General features: G+C 43.1%; 1 protein-coding gene across 3 annotated transcripts; it reads left to right on the top strand.

Annotated features, from left to right (window-relative positions):
* The first annotated feature begins 830 nt into the window (after window positions 1-830).
* ptpro (protein tyrosine phosphatase receptor type O) lies at window positions 831-16261 on the top strand. 3 transcript variants are annotated; one of them, XM_056748719.1, is made up of 27 exons: window positions 832-1196; window positions 5112-5382; window positions 5467-5622; window positions 5702-5854; window positions 5927-6370; window positions 6450-6611; window positions 6696-6892; window positions 6975-7095; window positions 7173-7366; window positions 7544-7655; window positions 7730-7893; window positions 8362-8482; window positions 8744-8877; window positions 9056-9194; window positions 9338-9458; window positions 9545-9613; window positions 10237-10320; window positions 10603-10638; window positions 10757-10838; window positions 12301-12391; window positions 12487-12563; window positions 12655-12789; window positions 12879-13001; window positions 13099-13253; window positions 14023-14158; window positions 14230-14338; window positions 14835-16261. In XM_056748719.1, exons 1-26 carry the CDS (start codon window positions 1140-1142, stop codon window positions 14332-14334), a joined length of 3639 nt encoding a protein of 1212 aa, XP_056604697.1. In that variant the 5' UTR covers window positions 832-1139; the 3' UTR covers window positions 14335-14338; window positions 14835-16261. The 3 variants fall into 3 exon arrangements, with proteins under 3 accessions (XP_056604698.1, XP_056604697.1, XP_056604699.1); XM_056748721.1 differs by lacking the exon at window positions 832-1196 and adding an exon at window positions 4305-4326; XM_056748720.1 differs by lacking the exon at window positions 10237-10320 and having other exon boundaries at window positions 831-1196.

Genomic DNA, 16261 nt, shown 5'->3' with positions numbered 1-16261 from the left:
ACATGTAATTATTTGTTTGAGTTTCCAGATCTCGTAATATTTCCACACAAAAGTCTTTATTCAAACAAAGGCGTATTAGTTGTTTTTCATACCATTTCAAATAAAAATGAGGTTTAAGTCGTCTAAGTGTTAAGTAAAGTATTTAGTGGCGTTAAATGTTTTTATTAGTTTATGTTATTTTACATCCACGCAACAGAGAGCAGCACACATCAACTAGATTTAATGCAAATGCTACACACAGTATCAACAAATACAGTTATTATACAATACAATATTTAATAATAAATCTTAAGATGTAGTTAACAGTTGTTTAATTATCAGCTATTGTCATAATTAATGTGATAGTGTGTGTGCTGTTGTACACCGAAGGCCATGAGGAAAGCCTTTGTGCACATTCCATCACCCTGGAGAGCTCATCAGCCAATCACAGAGCAGCTTTTATCTGTGAGGAAAAAAGAAAGAAGGGAAGCTTGAGTGTGATTGGCCAGTTGAAAGGCAACAGCCAGTGTGTGACTGTCTTTTAAGCCTCCTGTTTTCTCACCTGTTTGTCTGATCTCATGTGTGAAATACTGTATATGAAGTGAGTTGTGTGTTTACGTGATTGAAACAACTACTAAGATATAAAACAATGATATTTATACATTTTTGCAATAATAATGAATGTGTAAAACTTTGAGTCTGATTTGTTCGTGTATATAATAAATATGAGTGTATGGTGATGATGATGTTCATGTGATACAGAGCAGATACAGAGCTCTTGTGTTCAGAGATTCAGGGCGGGGCGACAGACGGGCTGCGTCTCAAACCCTACGGACATCTCTACGCTCTCGAGCGCGCGCTGCGCTTCTGCACATCACGTGACTGATGCCATTCAGCACAACGCACTAATGAGTGCTGCAGACAGTGTTCACTAGTTAGTGCGCGCGGCGGGGTATGACACGCGGCCAGGGAGACAGAAACCGCTGCTGTGTCTCCATCATTTACCCGTCCCGCAGAGCCGAACCGCCGCGCCGGTACCAAGCACACGGACCCGATCCCGCTGCGGATGGACGGAACGCGCGAGCTGTGACTTCTGACCGTTGGCTCGTGCATGTTCGTCTCGGTGTGATCGCGGTGTGATCGCGCGCTATTGTTCGATCATGAGTTGTGCTGCGGTGTGGATCGCGCCACTGCTGCTCTTCATCATCATCATTCAGGTGCGTTTTTATTCTCATCGTTCATTCACATCATCGACGTCATGGACGGGCTGCGATTAAACGCGACGCGTACATGACGCGCGGTGCATTCACGCTGATGATTCGCGTTCGTGTGTGATAGAATGAATGAAGTGATTTGACTGAAAGCATCACATCTGATACACGAACAGTGCACGAGAAACTGGGTCATGTGTGTGTGTGTGTGTGTGCTGAGATTGTGCATGTGTAAAACAAAAGTGTGTGTGTGTGTGTGTGTGCTGAGATTGTGTATGTGTAATACAAACGTGTGTGTGTGTGTGTGTGTGTGAGAGAGAGATAACCCAAAATATTGTAAAGGATGATTAGGAAATTGTTTAAATTGTAAAATGCAGAACGTTTTGGAATGTGTGTGTGTGTGTGTGTGTGTGTGTGTTTGCGTGCGCACAGATAGAGAGATGGAGAGCATTAATCAGTTTTACTGTAACACAAGACATAAACCTGCTTGTGTTATAATAGTAATTGAATTATGAATTGAATAAAAAAGAATAAGAGTAATGTTCAGTATAAAGGTGAAGTTCACAGAGAGTAATGTTGTTGCATAGTTTCATACAGATGGATGAGAACAGTTTATGATGTTGTGTTACAGATTCACTGCATCATGACACATTAAACATGAGCAATAACAAGTGAAGATGCTGTGTATGATGACACACCTCACGCATCTCTTTCTGCCAGATCATGTTGAGCTTGATGCACTCATGTTCGTGTCCTAAGAGCAGCATATCTTCACACACGTCTGTGTGTGTTTTTGAGTTAAAGATCCTCTGATTGAGTCTGATCCGCCGCTCGCTCTGATCGGATCACATGCGAACGCTGGACGTTTTAACATGTGTGATCTGCCTAGCAATGACATCTCTCTGTGCCATCATACTGGAGCTCAGAGCTCGGTTTCCATAGCGACAGGCCTGTGTGTTACACAGACATTAATAATCAAACACTGATGAACTTAAGACTCTCATCAGATCTGATTTGTTGTGTTGTGTTAGTGACTGCAGGTGTTTGATGATCACTGGTTGGCTGAAGTAAACCAAACACTTGTTTATCCATCATCATCATCATCACACAACAGATGCGTTTGTTAGACAAATCGGGTGTTGTGGTTTGTCAGAGGTCTTCAGTCATGCCAGAGATTGTGTCTTGTGAACTTTAAACTGTAAAGCAGAGTTTTTGTCGAGGTGTGTGTGAGAGAGAGAGAGTCACAGTTTCTAACAAACACAAATGCATTTTTGCCACAATATTTGTGAAACACACACACACACACACATGATGAGTTTAGTATAGATATATATTTCATGTGAATGAATAAATGAGGACAGATACAGACAACAGTAATGACATCATTGATGGATTCAGATCCTTCTCACGGGTTTTAACTATTGAATGACATTGAAAAGTGTTTTCCATACACACATCTGTAAGGGGTCACACGTCACGGCTAGAACGAATGTTATCGTTTGTTTTAGATGTAATACAATGTTTGCACAATTTAAGGTTAAAATAATGCTGTATTTTCCACATACCGCGCTGGTTTGTATCTCCTCTTTGCCCCGCCACTCTGAAAAGTGCAGATTGTTTACAAAGCTCATCGCTCAAAAAGTGAGGTGTGCTATGATTGGCCAGTAAACCAGTGCGTAGTGATTGGTCGAATACTGCAAGCGTGTGACGGAAATGTAACGCCTCTTACCATATTTGGAACATCAGGTTCCACAACAATTGTACTGACAGGTACACACCTTACATGCGTATACATTTGGGCGATCTTAGTCAAATCATACCACAAACTGACGTTGATTTGTAGGGGTGAGGTTACACAAGGCGTTTCAGGCAGGTTTGGGTGAGAGTTCACTTTTAGAGAGAATGCATATTTTGTTCAGACACTTTCATTTTCGCAAATTTTACATCTCTATTACATGCAAGGGCAATTTATAACACACCAAAGACACAGAAAAACGTGTTTTCTCGCAATATGACCCCTTTAAAACTGTCTGAGAGTAAATATATGAGTATATGCACACTTTATGAATGAAATGTCCACAGAGTTTTACTTACTTGAGATCTCTGGTGTGGATTAATGTTTGGTCATGAATGATCCATCAGTGATGACATTCTCTTCCCATCTTTATGAATGTGTTTGTGTTCAGTGCAGGAACAATCTGAGATTATTGTGGAATAAAACAGTCAAAAAACAGCAGTATTTCTCTAGACGTGATGTAATATTTAAAGTCAAAGACATGTGAAGGATTGTGTTATGATGCTTGTGTGTAGGAGATGGTGACACATGTTAACGTCACACCTTGAGACAGCAGTATTTGTCAAGTCTGTAAATGTGAACGGGTGTGTTTGTTGTGTGAAGGGGGTGTGTGTGTTTATAGATGCTTGGGATGACGACACAGAGCTTCATTGAGTGAATGCTGAAGAAGGGTTGGCAGAGACTGAATCTTATCAACACACACACACACTTACACACACACACACACACGCACACTGTCTGTCAGCAGAAATTGATAAATGTCTTCATCTTGAGCTGATTTATTGATTTCTATTTGATTGTGAAAAGCTAAAATATGTCAAATCTCAATATTTCACACATGTCTACTGATGATGAGACAGATTTAACCTTATCATGGTTTCCTCGTCACGCTAGAATGATTTATTTTGTTGTTGTTGTGTTGCTGACTGTCTCAGCTGATGTTCACACACTTTCTCAAAAGAGTTCAGGACACACAAAACAAACCTGCTGAGTCAGACCCACACCAATAACACACTCCTATGAAGTGGCCGGATGATTTGATTGGCCTCCTGCGGTCTGGTGGGAGGGGTTTTTAAGCGTGTCAGTGGGTGCTCTTTGTTGTGTTTCCTGGGTGAGGGGGGGTTGTCCTGTTTAGTTTTAATGAAATGCCAAAGGAGAAACTCCCTTCACTCTTTATTAAAACACTCACTCATCACAGGAAAACTCACACACATTCCATCTTACAGTTTTCACATCTTCACTTTAATAACTCTTCCATTGAATGTAATCCCATAATCCTTTGTGTCTCTGTGTGGCTTCTCTCAGACCCTCAGTGTTCAACAGCAGCAGGTCTGACATTCAGTGAGTCACTCCAGATCAAACACACACACAAACACACAGAGATGAACAACAATTCAGTATTCTCACAGAGAGAGAGTCTGTAAGAGACTTTTATGAGATGAGAGTGTTTGTGAGGTGTTTGTGTTGTTCAGTTGTGTAATATAAGTTTTTTTTGTGTGTTTGTCTGTACGAGTCCAAGTCCCCCCCGCTGTCTGAGTTAATGAAACACTATCACATGTAACATGCAAACACTCACAACAACACCAACACAACAAACTAACACCACACCCATAACATCACCATAGTCTGTCATTTATAAACATATTGATAATAAATCATCATTCAGAATTTTGTTTAGTAAATAAAAATGACACAATATTACCCTTTAATACCTCAGTAATGTGAAATAAGAGAATGACGATGAATACGGCAACTCCTAACCACAGTTCAACTATCAGATTTATAATAAAACTAGCAATATGTTTGTGTGTTCATCTGGTGGGTGGAATAACACTCCCAGTGTGAACTGAACAGTCCACTGACCTCCTCACACACACGCTCAGGATCTTCTCATCTCATATTAAATCTTCAGACATACTCACACATCAGTAATATAAAATTGTTTATCATTCTGAACACACACACACACACACACACACACACACAGACTGTAGATGATGTGAACCCATGACCTCTAATGACCTCTCAGACTCACTTCATTAATGTTGACATCATCATCATCTCCCAACTGTAGATTCTCAATAATACGCACAAGACTTATCATGTTATCTCTGTTTCTCTCACAGGGGGCGGTTCCGTTCCAGGTGTCGTTACTGGATGAGAACCTCTTGCTGATAAGGTTGGACGCTGATGATGTCGCACAGAATGCTTCCGTGTATGCGGTGCGAGTGTCTGGAGGGGCGCAAACACACACGCTGTTGTTCTCCAGAGCGAGTGAGGATCAGACTCTTCCACAGCCACTGATGTTTAACGCTTCGTATCATGGCCTGTGTTACACCATATATCTAATGCTGGACAACAGCTCCAAACCGGCTAAAACCATCAGTGTTCTCACCGGTAAGAAAACATCCATGTGTGTGTGTGTTTGTGTGTCGTCCACATCACCTCTAGATGCGTCTGACACTGTGTGTGTGTGTTCAGAGCCTTTTCCTCTAGACGCTGTGCATGTGTCTGATTACGCTGCGGCTCCTGAGACGGCTGTGGTGTTTCACATCACTTCTCCTGAGAGGAACATCTACACACGAGTGAACATCAGTTACACAGAGGCACATCACCAACATTACATGCTTTATAAAGGTACACCTGACGCTGTGACTTCATCACTGACCCGTCATTCCTGTGATCTGAACCTGCGTTCATGCTTTTGTGTGTTTAGATTTCTCTAAAGGTAAAACGGTGTTCAGGCATTGGCTGTCGGGCACGTGTTACAGCAACATCACCTTCCAGCTGATCTCTGAGGTCACAGTCAACAGAACCACGCTGATGAAACGCAGTGATGTTACTCATCGACCTCTTCATCACAGGATGGGTACGACACGCATCATCATCATCATCTCACGTTTGATGGATTTCTGTTCATTTCGTTCTGCTTGATTTCCAGTGCCCAATCCTCCGCTCAACGTGTCCTTCAGAATCAGGCATCTCAGCGGTAGAGGAGCTGTACTGAAAGCATCACTTAATGCGTCTCTTCCTCGTCGGGCTCGTGACGTTGCAGAAGACCATGACACAAACAGTGAGAGCGTTACTCAAACGCCTCAGATCAGCAGCTCTGTGACTGATGTTGATCTCGTACACGAGAACCACACCGAATTGCTCCGGACTCAACCCACGGGAAGTCCCGCCCCCGCTGAGGAGGACGACGACTTCATTAACGCTGTGATTCCAGAATACGAGGATTCCAATGAACCCGGATCGGCTATGAATGTGAACTTTGAAGAGACGGTGACGCCCACCCCTCTGTTGCCCATTCTCCTGGAGCTGCGCTGGTCACCGCCAGCACCTCCGACATCATACGATGGTTTTAACGTCTACATCTACCTTGACGGTTCGTCTTCTGGTCTTCTTCTCATAACACTTCCGTTAGTTTTTCTCCGTCTTTATTTTCTCCGTTGTTCTTTGATCAGGGAACTCCAGCGAGACGGCGATGGTGGACGCGAACACTCATGAGTTCTTCAGTGAACTGTCAGAAGCAGGAGTGTACGCCATTCACGTGACGACGCTCAGCTCGTCTGGAGACTGCGATGTCAGAGAGAGTTCAGCAGACAGCGGATTCACTTTCTACCTCGGTATGAACCGCTCTTTATTCTTTTGCATACATACATGACATGTGTGACGTACTCTCTCTCTCTCTCTCTCTCTCTCTCCGTCAGGTGCGTCTGGTGATTGGATGGAGCAGCCCCAGGAGCGTCCCCGGGCCGTCAGCGTGAAGATGTTGGACTCCAGCACAGCTGCCGTCTCGTGGGCTCCATCACGTCACAGATATAACGGCAGTCTGATCTCGGTTCTGTCTCTCACGTGTATGCAGCCCAGCATCAGTCAGCGCATGGAGAGCACTTACTGCTCTGAGGTAATGATGACATCATGTCAACACTCCCGTGTGAGTGTGTGTGTGTGTGGTCATATGACGTGTGTTTCTCTTTCCGTCACAGGAGAACATCACCAGTGATGTCATCACTAATCTGACCCCCGGCGCTCAGTACAGAGTGATGGTTTATCACACGAACGGACCGCTGGTTAGCCCCGCCTCCGAGCCCGTCGTCATCGATATAGGTGTGTCCCGCCTCCGGTCACTTCATACAGTGAGAGAACGTTTGATGTAGTGATTGACAGCGTCTGTGTTTCATCAGAGCCGACGGGTGTTCGTGATCTGGTGGTGTATCCTCTCAGTCCCACGGCTGTGATCTTGAGCTGGCAGAGGCCGTATAACGTGGCTTTCCGTAAATACGTCCTGCAGACCTTCTTCTTCAATTCAGCCGCGCAGACCTCACAGTGGACCACGTACTACGAGATCGCCGCGACCGCATCTGTCATCGCCTCGGTGGTAAACATCACATGACAGCCTGTGTGATTCCGATCTTCAGATGATGATTTTATTTCTCATCATCACTCTCTGATTGGCTGAAGCTCGGGGTGCCAACCTCACTCTGATTGGCTGAGTGGAGTGATGATATCAGGTTCTCTGGTTCTGTGCGTTCATCTTTTCTTCGTTCCTCCACAGAGAGTGACGGATCTGTTGCCGGCGTGGTACTACAACTTCCGTGTTACCATGGTGACCTGGGGGGAGCCGCCCCAGAGCTGCTGCGACGGTTCAACCGTGAGCTTCGTCACAGGTAAGCTGCTCAATATACATCACCACATTGAGTCTCACTCTACAGCAATAACTACACCTGTCTGTGTGTCACAGCGCCTGAGGCTCCTCACATCTCTTCTGTGGATTACTCTCACGGGACGCTGTACGTGCGCTGGACGTATGGAGATCTCTTCACCGACCTGTCTCACTCTCGGATGCTGCACTGGCAGGTGGTGGCCGAGGGCAGGAAAGGCTCCAGGAGGAGATACGCTGTAGATGTGAGCACCTGTCAATCACACACACGCATTAGATATGATAAACATGCATTACAGCCGTCTCGCCAAGCTCAAAGTCACTGATGTGAGATGAGCTGATCTCTGGGAGATCCTAGGTGTGTTTCTCAGGATTCATTAAACTGACGGAGACCAGCATGAGCCTCTAATGAATCCAATTAACCAGCACTTATGTACATAGACAATCATTCAATACAGCACCATTAAATGTTTCCACACACACACAGATTATCTGAAGATGTAAATGATATGAAATCAGATGTATCTTACTCTTTTGAGTAGAACTGAAATCGTCTTTTTCCTTTATATTCTGTTGTCATGGCAACAGTCATTATTCTGAAATATTTGAATTGACCAATCACAACCAAGTATTCTAGAGAGCCCTGGTAAAGCATCTTAAGTTCTTCTTCTGTTGTATGTTTAGACTGTTTGTGAGACTGTTGTTGTGCTCAGGTCACTCGTAACATGATGAAGGCGTCTCTGGCTCTTCCACCGGGTGACATCTATAACCTGACAGTGACCGCCTGCACGGAAAGAAGCCGCAACACATCAGTGCCTCACATCATGAAGCTGGGTCTGTACATTCACATATCAGACATATGATGGCACGGATGCTCATGACATGAGAGAAAACCCTCGGCTTGTGTTTGATAACATCTAACAGAGCTGCTGAAACAAAACACACAGCATTAAAAACTGTTTCTAAAACTAAGCCTCTCTGTTCCCTTCTGAGTGTTTAAAGTGTCCCAATCATCAGTTTCTGCTTCCTTCTTTGATATTTTTAAACTGTTGTTGTTGAGGAACTTGCAGTGATGTGTGCGTCGCGTGTGAACAGATCCGGCTCCTCCGAAGTCTCTGTATGCAGTGAACACTTCAGACACCAGTGTCACGCTGCTGTGGACTGAAGACGGTGTGGTGGATTTCTATCAGGTCATCTGTAGACAGCTGGGACACAACAAACAGCACAGAGTAAGAGCTGCGCTTCCTGTAACACACAACATCTGCTATAACAAATTAGAATGTGTTTGTTAGAAGTAATGCGCTGATGTCGCGGTGTCTCGTCTCAATGATTGACCTTCACAGTGACACATCACACTGTTGCCTTGACAACAGCTAAGCAGGTTCAGTCTCTCTCTCTCTTCTGCAGGTGGTAGAGCCGCTGGTCACCGCTGCACATGTTCTGACGGTCTCCGGTCTTCAAGCCTCCACCGCATATAACTGTTCTGTGATCGGTACGAGTTACAGCAGCTCCAGTGAACCTGCTCACATCAGCATCACCACATCAGGTGACTGACCATCTCATCAGCTCAATCCCAGCATGCACTGCTGCACATCTGTCACTTTCACACTGCGTTTGTGTAGAGTGCGTTAACAACACACATCGGTTTGAGTCTGCAATGATGTTAACAGTGTGTGTGTGTGTGTTCAGTGCTTGAGATGAACCCGAGTGTGGCAGCGATCTCCGCTCTGGCGGTTCTCAGCATTCTGTTGATCAGTCTGCTGGTTCTTCTGCTGCTGGTGTTACGAAAGAAACACATGGAGTTAAACCGGTGAGAAATGCCCACACGTCACATGACATCAGAATGAAATGTGTTCACTTCTGTAAGACGTGTTTTCTGTGTGTGTGCGATTTCAGAGAGTGTGCTGCTGAAACCTTCGTCAACTTTGCGTCTTTTGAACGAGATGGAAAACTTCCATATAACTGGTACGACAATTAATACAGGAGTCTGTTAAACTAGCACAGATAACACACAAATCACACACACAAGGAAAGATGTGTTCAGGTCAGGTTGTGACCTCTGACCTCTGCTGCAGATTGTCATTGTTGATATTTTTGTTGACAGATCGAGAAAGGATTGACATCATCAGATTAATATAAGAGCTGAAAGACGGTCAATGAGGGCAGATTTGTGTGTATCTACACAAGAATCATCAACATCACTGCTACTCGACTTACTTTATATCCAAATCATATACATTAGAAACCCTCCAACATGAGACCCGAAAATACAAAACTGTTTCCATCAAAAAACTTTTTGTAAAATAAAAAAAGTAAATGATTGCTTCCGTCGAGGATGTGTGTTGAGAGCAGACAGCCCCAGGTGTTCAGACATGTGTTGTTGTTGTTGTGTGGTCACTGAATGTTCAGTGTTTCAGGGGTGTGTGATGATGATGATGTCATACACGTCACACACTGACTGCATGAGGCTTGAATTAACCTGTAATATTTCTGGATCATCTGTGTGTTATTGTGACTAATGCAGCATCACGTGTGTCCACTTCTGCTCTCTTCATCTTTTGCTTTTGTTTCCGTCCAATGGGCTTCAGGCGCAGGAGTCTGTTTGCGTTCCTCACGCTTCTCCCATCCTGCCTCTGGACTGACTATCTTTTGGCCTTTTATATTAATCCGTGGTAAGTAGGCGCGCCGGCGGTTCTGACCCCATGTTGACCTCTGGAAACACACTCACACACGAGTACAGATTCTCACGCTTGGCTCTTTTGCATTGTGTGTTAACAGAATGATGGAGTTGTGTTCATCTCCAGTTTTATGTGTTTAACACGCATGACGGGTGTTTCAGCATGTCACATGTGTTCACAAACAGCCGCTCTAGATTCAGTTTCATGTGCTGTCATGAGAAGGTTGTGAAAGAAAAAACGCTTAATTCTCTCGATCTATCTTTCTGTCACCTGTAGGAGTAAAACAGCCCTTAAGAAGAGAAAATTAACCAGGTAAAAACATCACATTCAGGATTATGTCCGTGTGTTATTTCACAGGAATTTTCATTATTTGTCACTAGTGTCTGTACAAGTATCCATTTTTCTTGTGTGTGTTTGTGTGTGTGTACAGTCCGGTTCAGCTGAATGATTTTGACGTTTACATCAAAGACATGAGTAAAGATTCTGCGTACAAGTTCTCTCTGCAGTTTGAGGTAAAACACTCTTTCACATCTACATTCAACGCAGTGTGTCAGAAAGCATGTGTAGTTGTGTGTGTTGGTGTGTGTCAGGAGTTAAGTTGTGTTTTTTAATTGTGTGTGTCAGGATTCAAGTGGTGTGTTTAACTGTGTGTTTTTGTGTGCGTCAGGAGTTAAGATGCGTGTTTAATTGTGTGTGTCAGGAGTTAAGTTGTGTGATTTGTGTGTTGTCAGGAGTTAAGTTGTATGTTCAATTGTTTGTTTTTGTGTGTCAGGAGTTAAGTTGTGTGTTTTTGTGTGTGTCAGGAGTTAAGTTTTGTGTTCAATTGTTTGTTTTAATGTTTGTCTGGACTTAAGTTGTGTGTTGTCAGGAGTTAAGTTGTGTGTTATTTGTCTGTGTCAGGAGTTAAGTTGTGTGTTCAATTGTTTGTTTTTGTGTTTGTCAGGAGTTAAGTAGTGTATTTTTGTGTGTTGTCAGGAGTTAAGTTGTGTATTTTTGTGTGTTGTCAGGAGTTAAGTTGTGTATTTTTGTGTGTGTCAGGAGTTAAGTTGTGTTTTTAATTGTTTGTTTTTGTGTGTGTCTGGAGTTTAGTTGTGTGTTTTTTGTGTGTGTCAGGAGTTTAGTTGTGTGTTAGGAGTTAAGTTGTATGTTTTTTGTGTGTGTTTAATTATTTGTTTTTGTGTGTGTCAGGAGTTTATTTGTGTGTTTTTGTGTGTGTTAGAAGTTAAGTTGTGTGTTTTTGTGTGTGTCAGGAGTTAAGTTTTGTGTTCAATTGTTTGTTTTTGTGTTTGTCTGGACTTAAGTTGTGTGTTTTTAGGAGTTAAGTTGTGTGTTATTTGTCTGTGTCAGGAGTTAAGTTGTGTGTTCAATTGTTTGTTTTTGTGTTTGTCTGGACTTAAGTTGTGTGTTGTCAGGAGTTAAGTTGTGTGTTATTTGTCTGCATCAGGAGTTAAGTTGTGTGTTCAATTGTTTGTTTTTGTGTCTTGTCAGGAAGTAATTTGTTTGTTTAATTGCTTGTTTTTGTGTGAGTCAGGAGTTAAGTTGTGTGTTCAATTGTTTGATTTTGTGTGTGTCAGGAGTTAAGATGCGTGTTTAATTGTGTGTATCAAGAAGTTAAGTTGTGTGTTTTTGTGTGGTGTCAGGAGGTAATTTGTATGTTTTTTATGTGTTGGAGTTAAGTTGTGTGTTCTTTGTTTGTGTCAGGAGTTAAGTAGTGTATTTTTGTGTGTTGTCACGAGTTAAGTTGTGTATTTTTGTGTGTGCCAGGAGTTAAATTGTGTTTTTAATTGTTTGTTTTTGTGTCTCTGGAGTTTAGTTGTGTGTTTTTTGTGTGTGTCAGGAGTTTAGTTGTGTGTTAGGAGTTAAGTTGTATGTTTTTTGTGTGTGTTTAATTATTTGTTTTTGTGTGTGTCAGGAGTTTATTTGTGTGTTTTTGTGTGTTAGAAGTTAAGTTGTGTGTTTTTGTGTGTGTGTAAGGAATTGAAGAGTGTCGGTCTGGATTTGACTCATGAAGCTGCTGATCTGCCCGTCAACAGACCCAAGAACCGCTACACCAACATTCTGCCCTGTGAGTGACATCAGCCTTCCCCCGCCCACTGTAGTCATGGTTACGCTGTTCTGATTGGATGAATCATGATGTGTTGAATCTTTGTTTGCACACAGATGATTTCAGTCGCGTTAAACTCATCTCACTGCACAATGATGAAGGTTCAGACTACATCAATGCAAACTACATTCCTGTGAGTGAACGCAAAGCAACATGAGCAGTTGTTCGTTTGTGTGCTGGCAGTGGTTTGTGTAGACGATGATGTGCTGGTTTTGTGTTGTCAGGGTTATAATTCTCCACACGAGTACATTGCCACGCAGGGGCCGCTTCCCGACACCAGGAATGATTTCTGGAAGATGGTTTTACAGCAGAAGTCTCACATCATCGTCATGCTGACGCAGTGTAACGAGCGCAGGAGGGTCAGTTCCCACGGCAACCAGTTCCCTTCAGCATCAGCACGCATCCTGACACATCCCTGACTTTTAAGATCACGTGTGTGTGTGTTCAGGTGAAGTGTGATCATTACTGGCCATTCACAGAGGAGCCCGTGGCGTACGGTGAGGTGACGGTGGAGATGATGTCAGAGACGGACTCGCCCGAGTGGACCATCAGGAACTTCAGACTGGGATATGTGAGAAACACACACACACACACACACACACACATGGATGAGTTTCACAAGAGTTCCAGAAATATCTCAGACGGATGTGTGGTGTTGTTCTCTGCAGGCTGATGAAACTCAAGATGTTTTACACTTTAATTACACGTCATGGCCGGATCACGGTGTGCCCACGGTCAACGCCATCGAGAGCATATTACAGTTCGTACAGATCGTCCGACAGCAGGTGAACAGAACTAAAGGACCCATCATAGTGCACTGCAGGTAAGATGACAGTTTAACCTTCTTTGATGATGTCATCTTCTACCAGCATTAAATGCTTTTTATTCATCACGAGTTTCCCGCGTTTGTGTGTGATGAGAATGAGCATCACTTGAGTGATTTAATATTGATTTTCAGTGTTGTGTTCAGATGATGCAGTGATGCTGGGAGTCAAACTGATCCCACACACAAAACGGGATTTTCCCATAAGCTTCTAGATTCTCTCAAGCAAGATCTGAAAATATCTTGAGCTTTTATTAAAAGGATAGTTCACCCAAAAATGTCATCGCTCACTCACCCTTGTCATTCGAACCTGTATGAATCTTTCATACATAACATTTACATTTATTCATTTGGCAGATGCTTTTATCCAAAGCGACTTGCAAGTAGGAGAGCATATACACATATTATAGACACGCTAAACAGTAATACTAGGAGGATTAAAGCTGGAGTAAGCAAAGGAAAGAATGAACAACAAGATTATTTTTTAGACACAAGACAGAACACTTCTTCTGTAGAACAAGTTAACAACATTCTTCAAAATATCTTCTTTTGTGTTCTGCAGAAGAAAGAAAGTCAAGCAGGTTTGACAAGAGGGCGAGTAAAGGATGACAGAATGTTCAGTGAACTATCACTTAAACAACTGATATTTTCTCACGCAAAAACTCATTCAAAATCCTTCACGATGATGTAACCGCATGCGTTAAAATGTAGCGTCAAAACTCACGAATGAGTGTGTGATGTGTCCTTGTTTCGTGTGTTTGTGTGTCAGCGCTGGCGTGGGTCGAACCGGCACGTTCATCGCTCTGGACCGCCTCATGCAGCACATTCAAGAACACGAGTATGTCGATATTCTGGGCCTGGTGTCAGAGATGCGCTCACACAGACTCTCAATGGTCCAAACTGAGGTACGCAACTTTTCCTCAATCACTGTGATCCCATCAGCAGAACGTCACAATGACAAATGACTTGTGTGCAGGAGCAGTACGTGTTCATCCATCAGTGTGTCATGCTCATGTGGAAGAAGAAGAAACATCTGTTGCACACCAGTGATGTCATCTACGAGAACGTCAGCAAGTCTTAATGAAGTGAGAATCACTCCACATACACACACGGCTGCTGTACACACAGATACTCGGCAGTAGATGTGTTCTTTCAGGGTAAACACAGGAATCATGGAGCAAAATTCAATACTTTTTTAAGATTCCATGCATTTTAAGACCTCGTCGCCACTTCAAGTTTCAACCTGTCACATTCGTGACACTTTAGCTAACATTTACTATATGCTGATTGTAAGATAGCACAACGTAACAGTCTTAGTTTGTGATAACTCCTTATTAATGCAACATAATTCAGAAGGGTGGGAACGCCTACGCAATTATTAAATCAGGCAAACTTTAGGACAAATATGAAATGATGATTTAAAATTGAATACCCTGAAAAGTGGCATTTAAGGACTTAATTTAGTTATGCACTGTTTATACTTTCTAAGTCCCCCTGCGGACAACCTATCTTTAAAACCATGAAATTCAGATTTGCAGAATAAACAAACGTCATGATTGACGGATGTGTACTTGCTTTCAGGTCCTGCTGTGTTTCCCATCAGTGTTCAGAGATGAGCGACGTCAACACCGAAACCCACCGAACCGACAGCCGCACAGGAGAAGACTTCCCTCAGCCCCCCCACACACACTCTTCATCTGCAGCTGCAGTCAAATGCCTTAAAGTCCTGCATCATTCTGCAGCTGTCACCTGACTGCATGACCTGCAGTTTCATTCACCTTTACTCTCTAGTTTCTCTGTGCTAATCTCAGGATCATCTCCACTCTCTGCTGTAGACGCAGATGATTCATCACATCTCCTGTGGTTTCAGACGTGATGTTCTTTCATATTCCAGCACTGCCACACACACACGCACGCAGTATATGTGAAGAGTGTTTGATCTGATTCCACGTTCAAAAGACCTTTAAGTCACTCGCACGTGTGTGTTTAAGCGAGTACAGCGGAGTATCGAGGGTTTGTCTTGCACTGATCATATCTGTTACTGTAAAGTGTGTCATGTTTAGAGAGATCTGCCGGTAGCTGCGCTTCTGTGACTGTGGATTGTGTTTTTAGAGTCTCTGCAATGCAAAACCTGCGTATCATGTAACCTCAACAACACGGACCTGCTGCGTCAACATCTGAAGAACAGAGACGACTGACAGCGAACGCACGCTTGCGTTTCTTCATCCAGACTGTGATGTTGAGCAGCTCATATCAGAATCCTGCCAGTTTAAACTCCGGCTGCTGTCGAACCTGAGCTCTCGAAGCGCCACAGATCATCACACGCGTGTTCGTGCCGGTTTGCCGAGTTTGACCGTTGCATGCTGCAAAGTGAAAGACGTTACTGTAGTGTCATCGTTAGGTTTAGACTCGAGTTTTTATTTTAGCAGACTTGCCTGTTATCAAACATCTGGAGGTTACAGACGGATGAAGACTTTTCATAACTGTGCATCTGGGCAACAGCTAGAACGAGTTTTATAATTCAACAATAATTAGACGGTGAATGAAATACTGTAATGTAAATACTGTCGGTTTCTACATGAAATGCTGTATTGTGTGAAATGATGTGGACGACTTGACGTGACTTGAACGTATAGATCAGCCAAAAATACAAATATCTGTCATTTGTTTACCCTCATGTTGTCATACAGGTTTGTAATGACATGTGGATGAGTAAATGATGAAAGTACTTTTGGCTGGTTTAAATGAACGCAGGAGCTGGTCAAATAGAGAAACAGTTCGTGTGAATCTGCATTTAGACGCAACTGTTTTCCGGATCAGGATTTGGAGTTATGACAGGCAAAGTCAGTGTTTGAGTTTTCATTGGTGTTTGTTCATGTCAAAGCCGTTTGTCTTTTGGCTTCATTCTTGTGTATTGTGATCAACTCACCATCATCGCCCTCAAAGTTTCAATGTGTGTGTTTGTTTGTTTGAAACAAATAAAATAAACATTTGAGTACTTATTCTTA

The sequence above is a fragment of the Triplophysa dalaica genome, chromosome 5 (assembly GCF_015846415.1).
Source record: "Triplophysa dalaica isolate WHDGS20190420 chromosome 5, ASM1584641v1, whole genome shotgun sequence".
Taxonomy (NCBI): Eukaryota; Metazoa; Chordata; class Actinopteri; order Cypriniformes; family Nemacheilidae; genus Triplophysa; species Triplophysa dalaica.
This window is presented reverse-complemented; position numbering and strand designations above follow the sequence as displayed.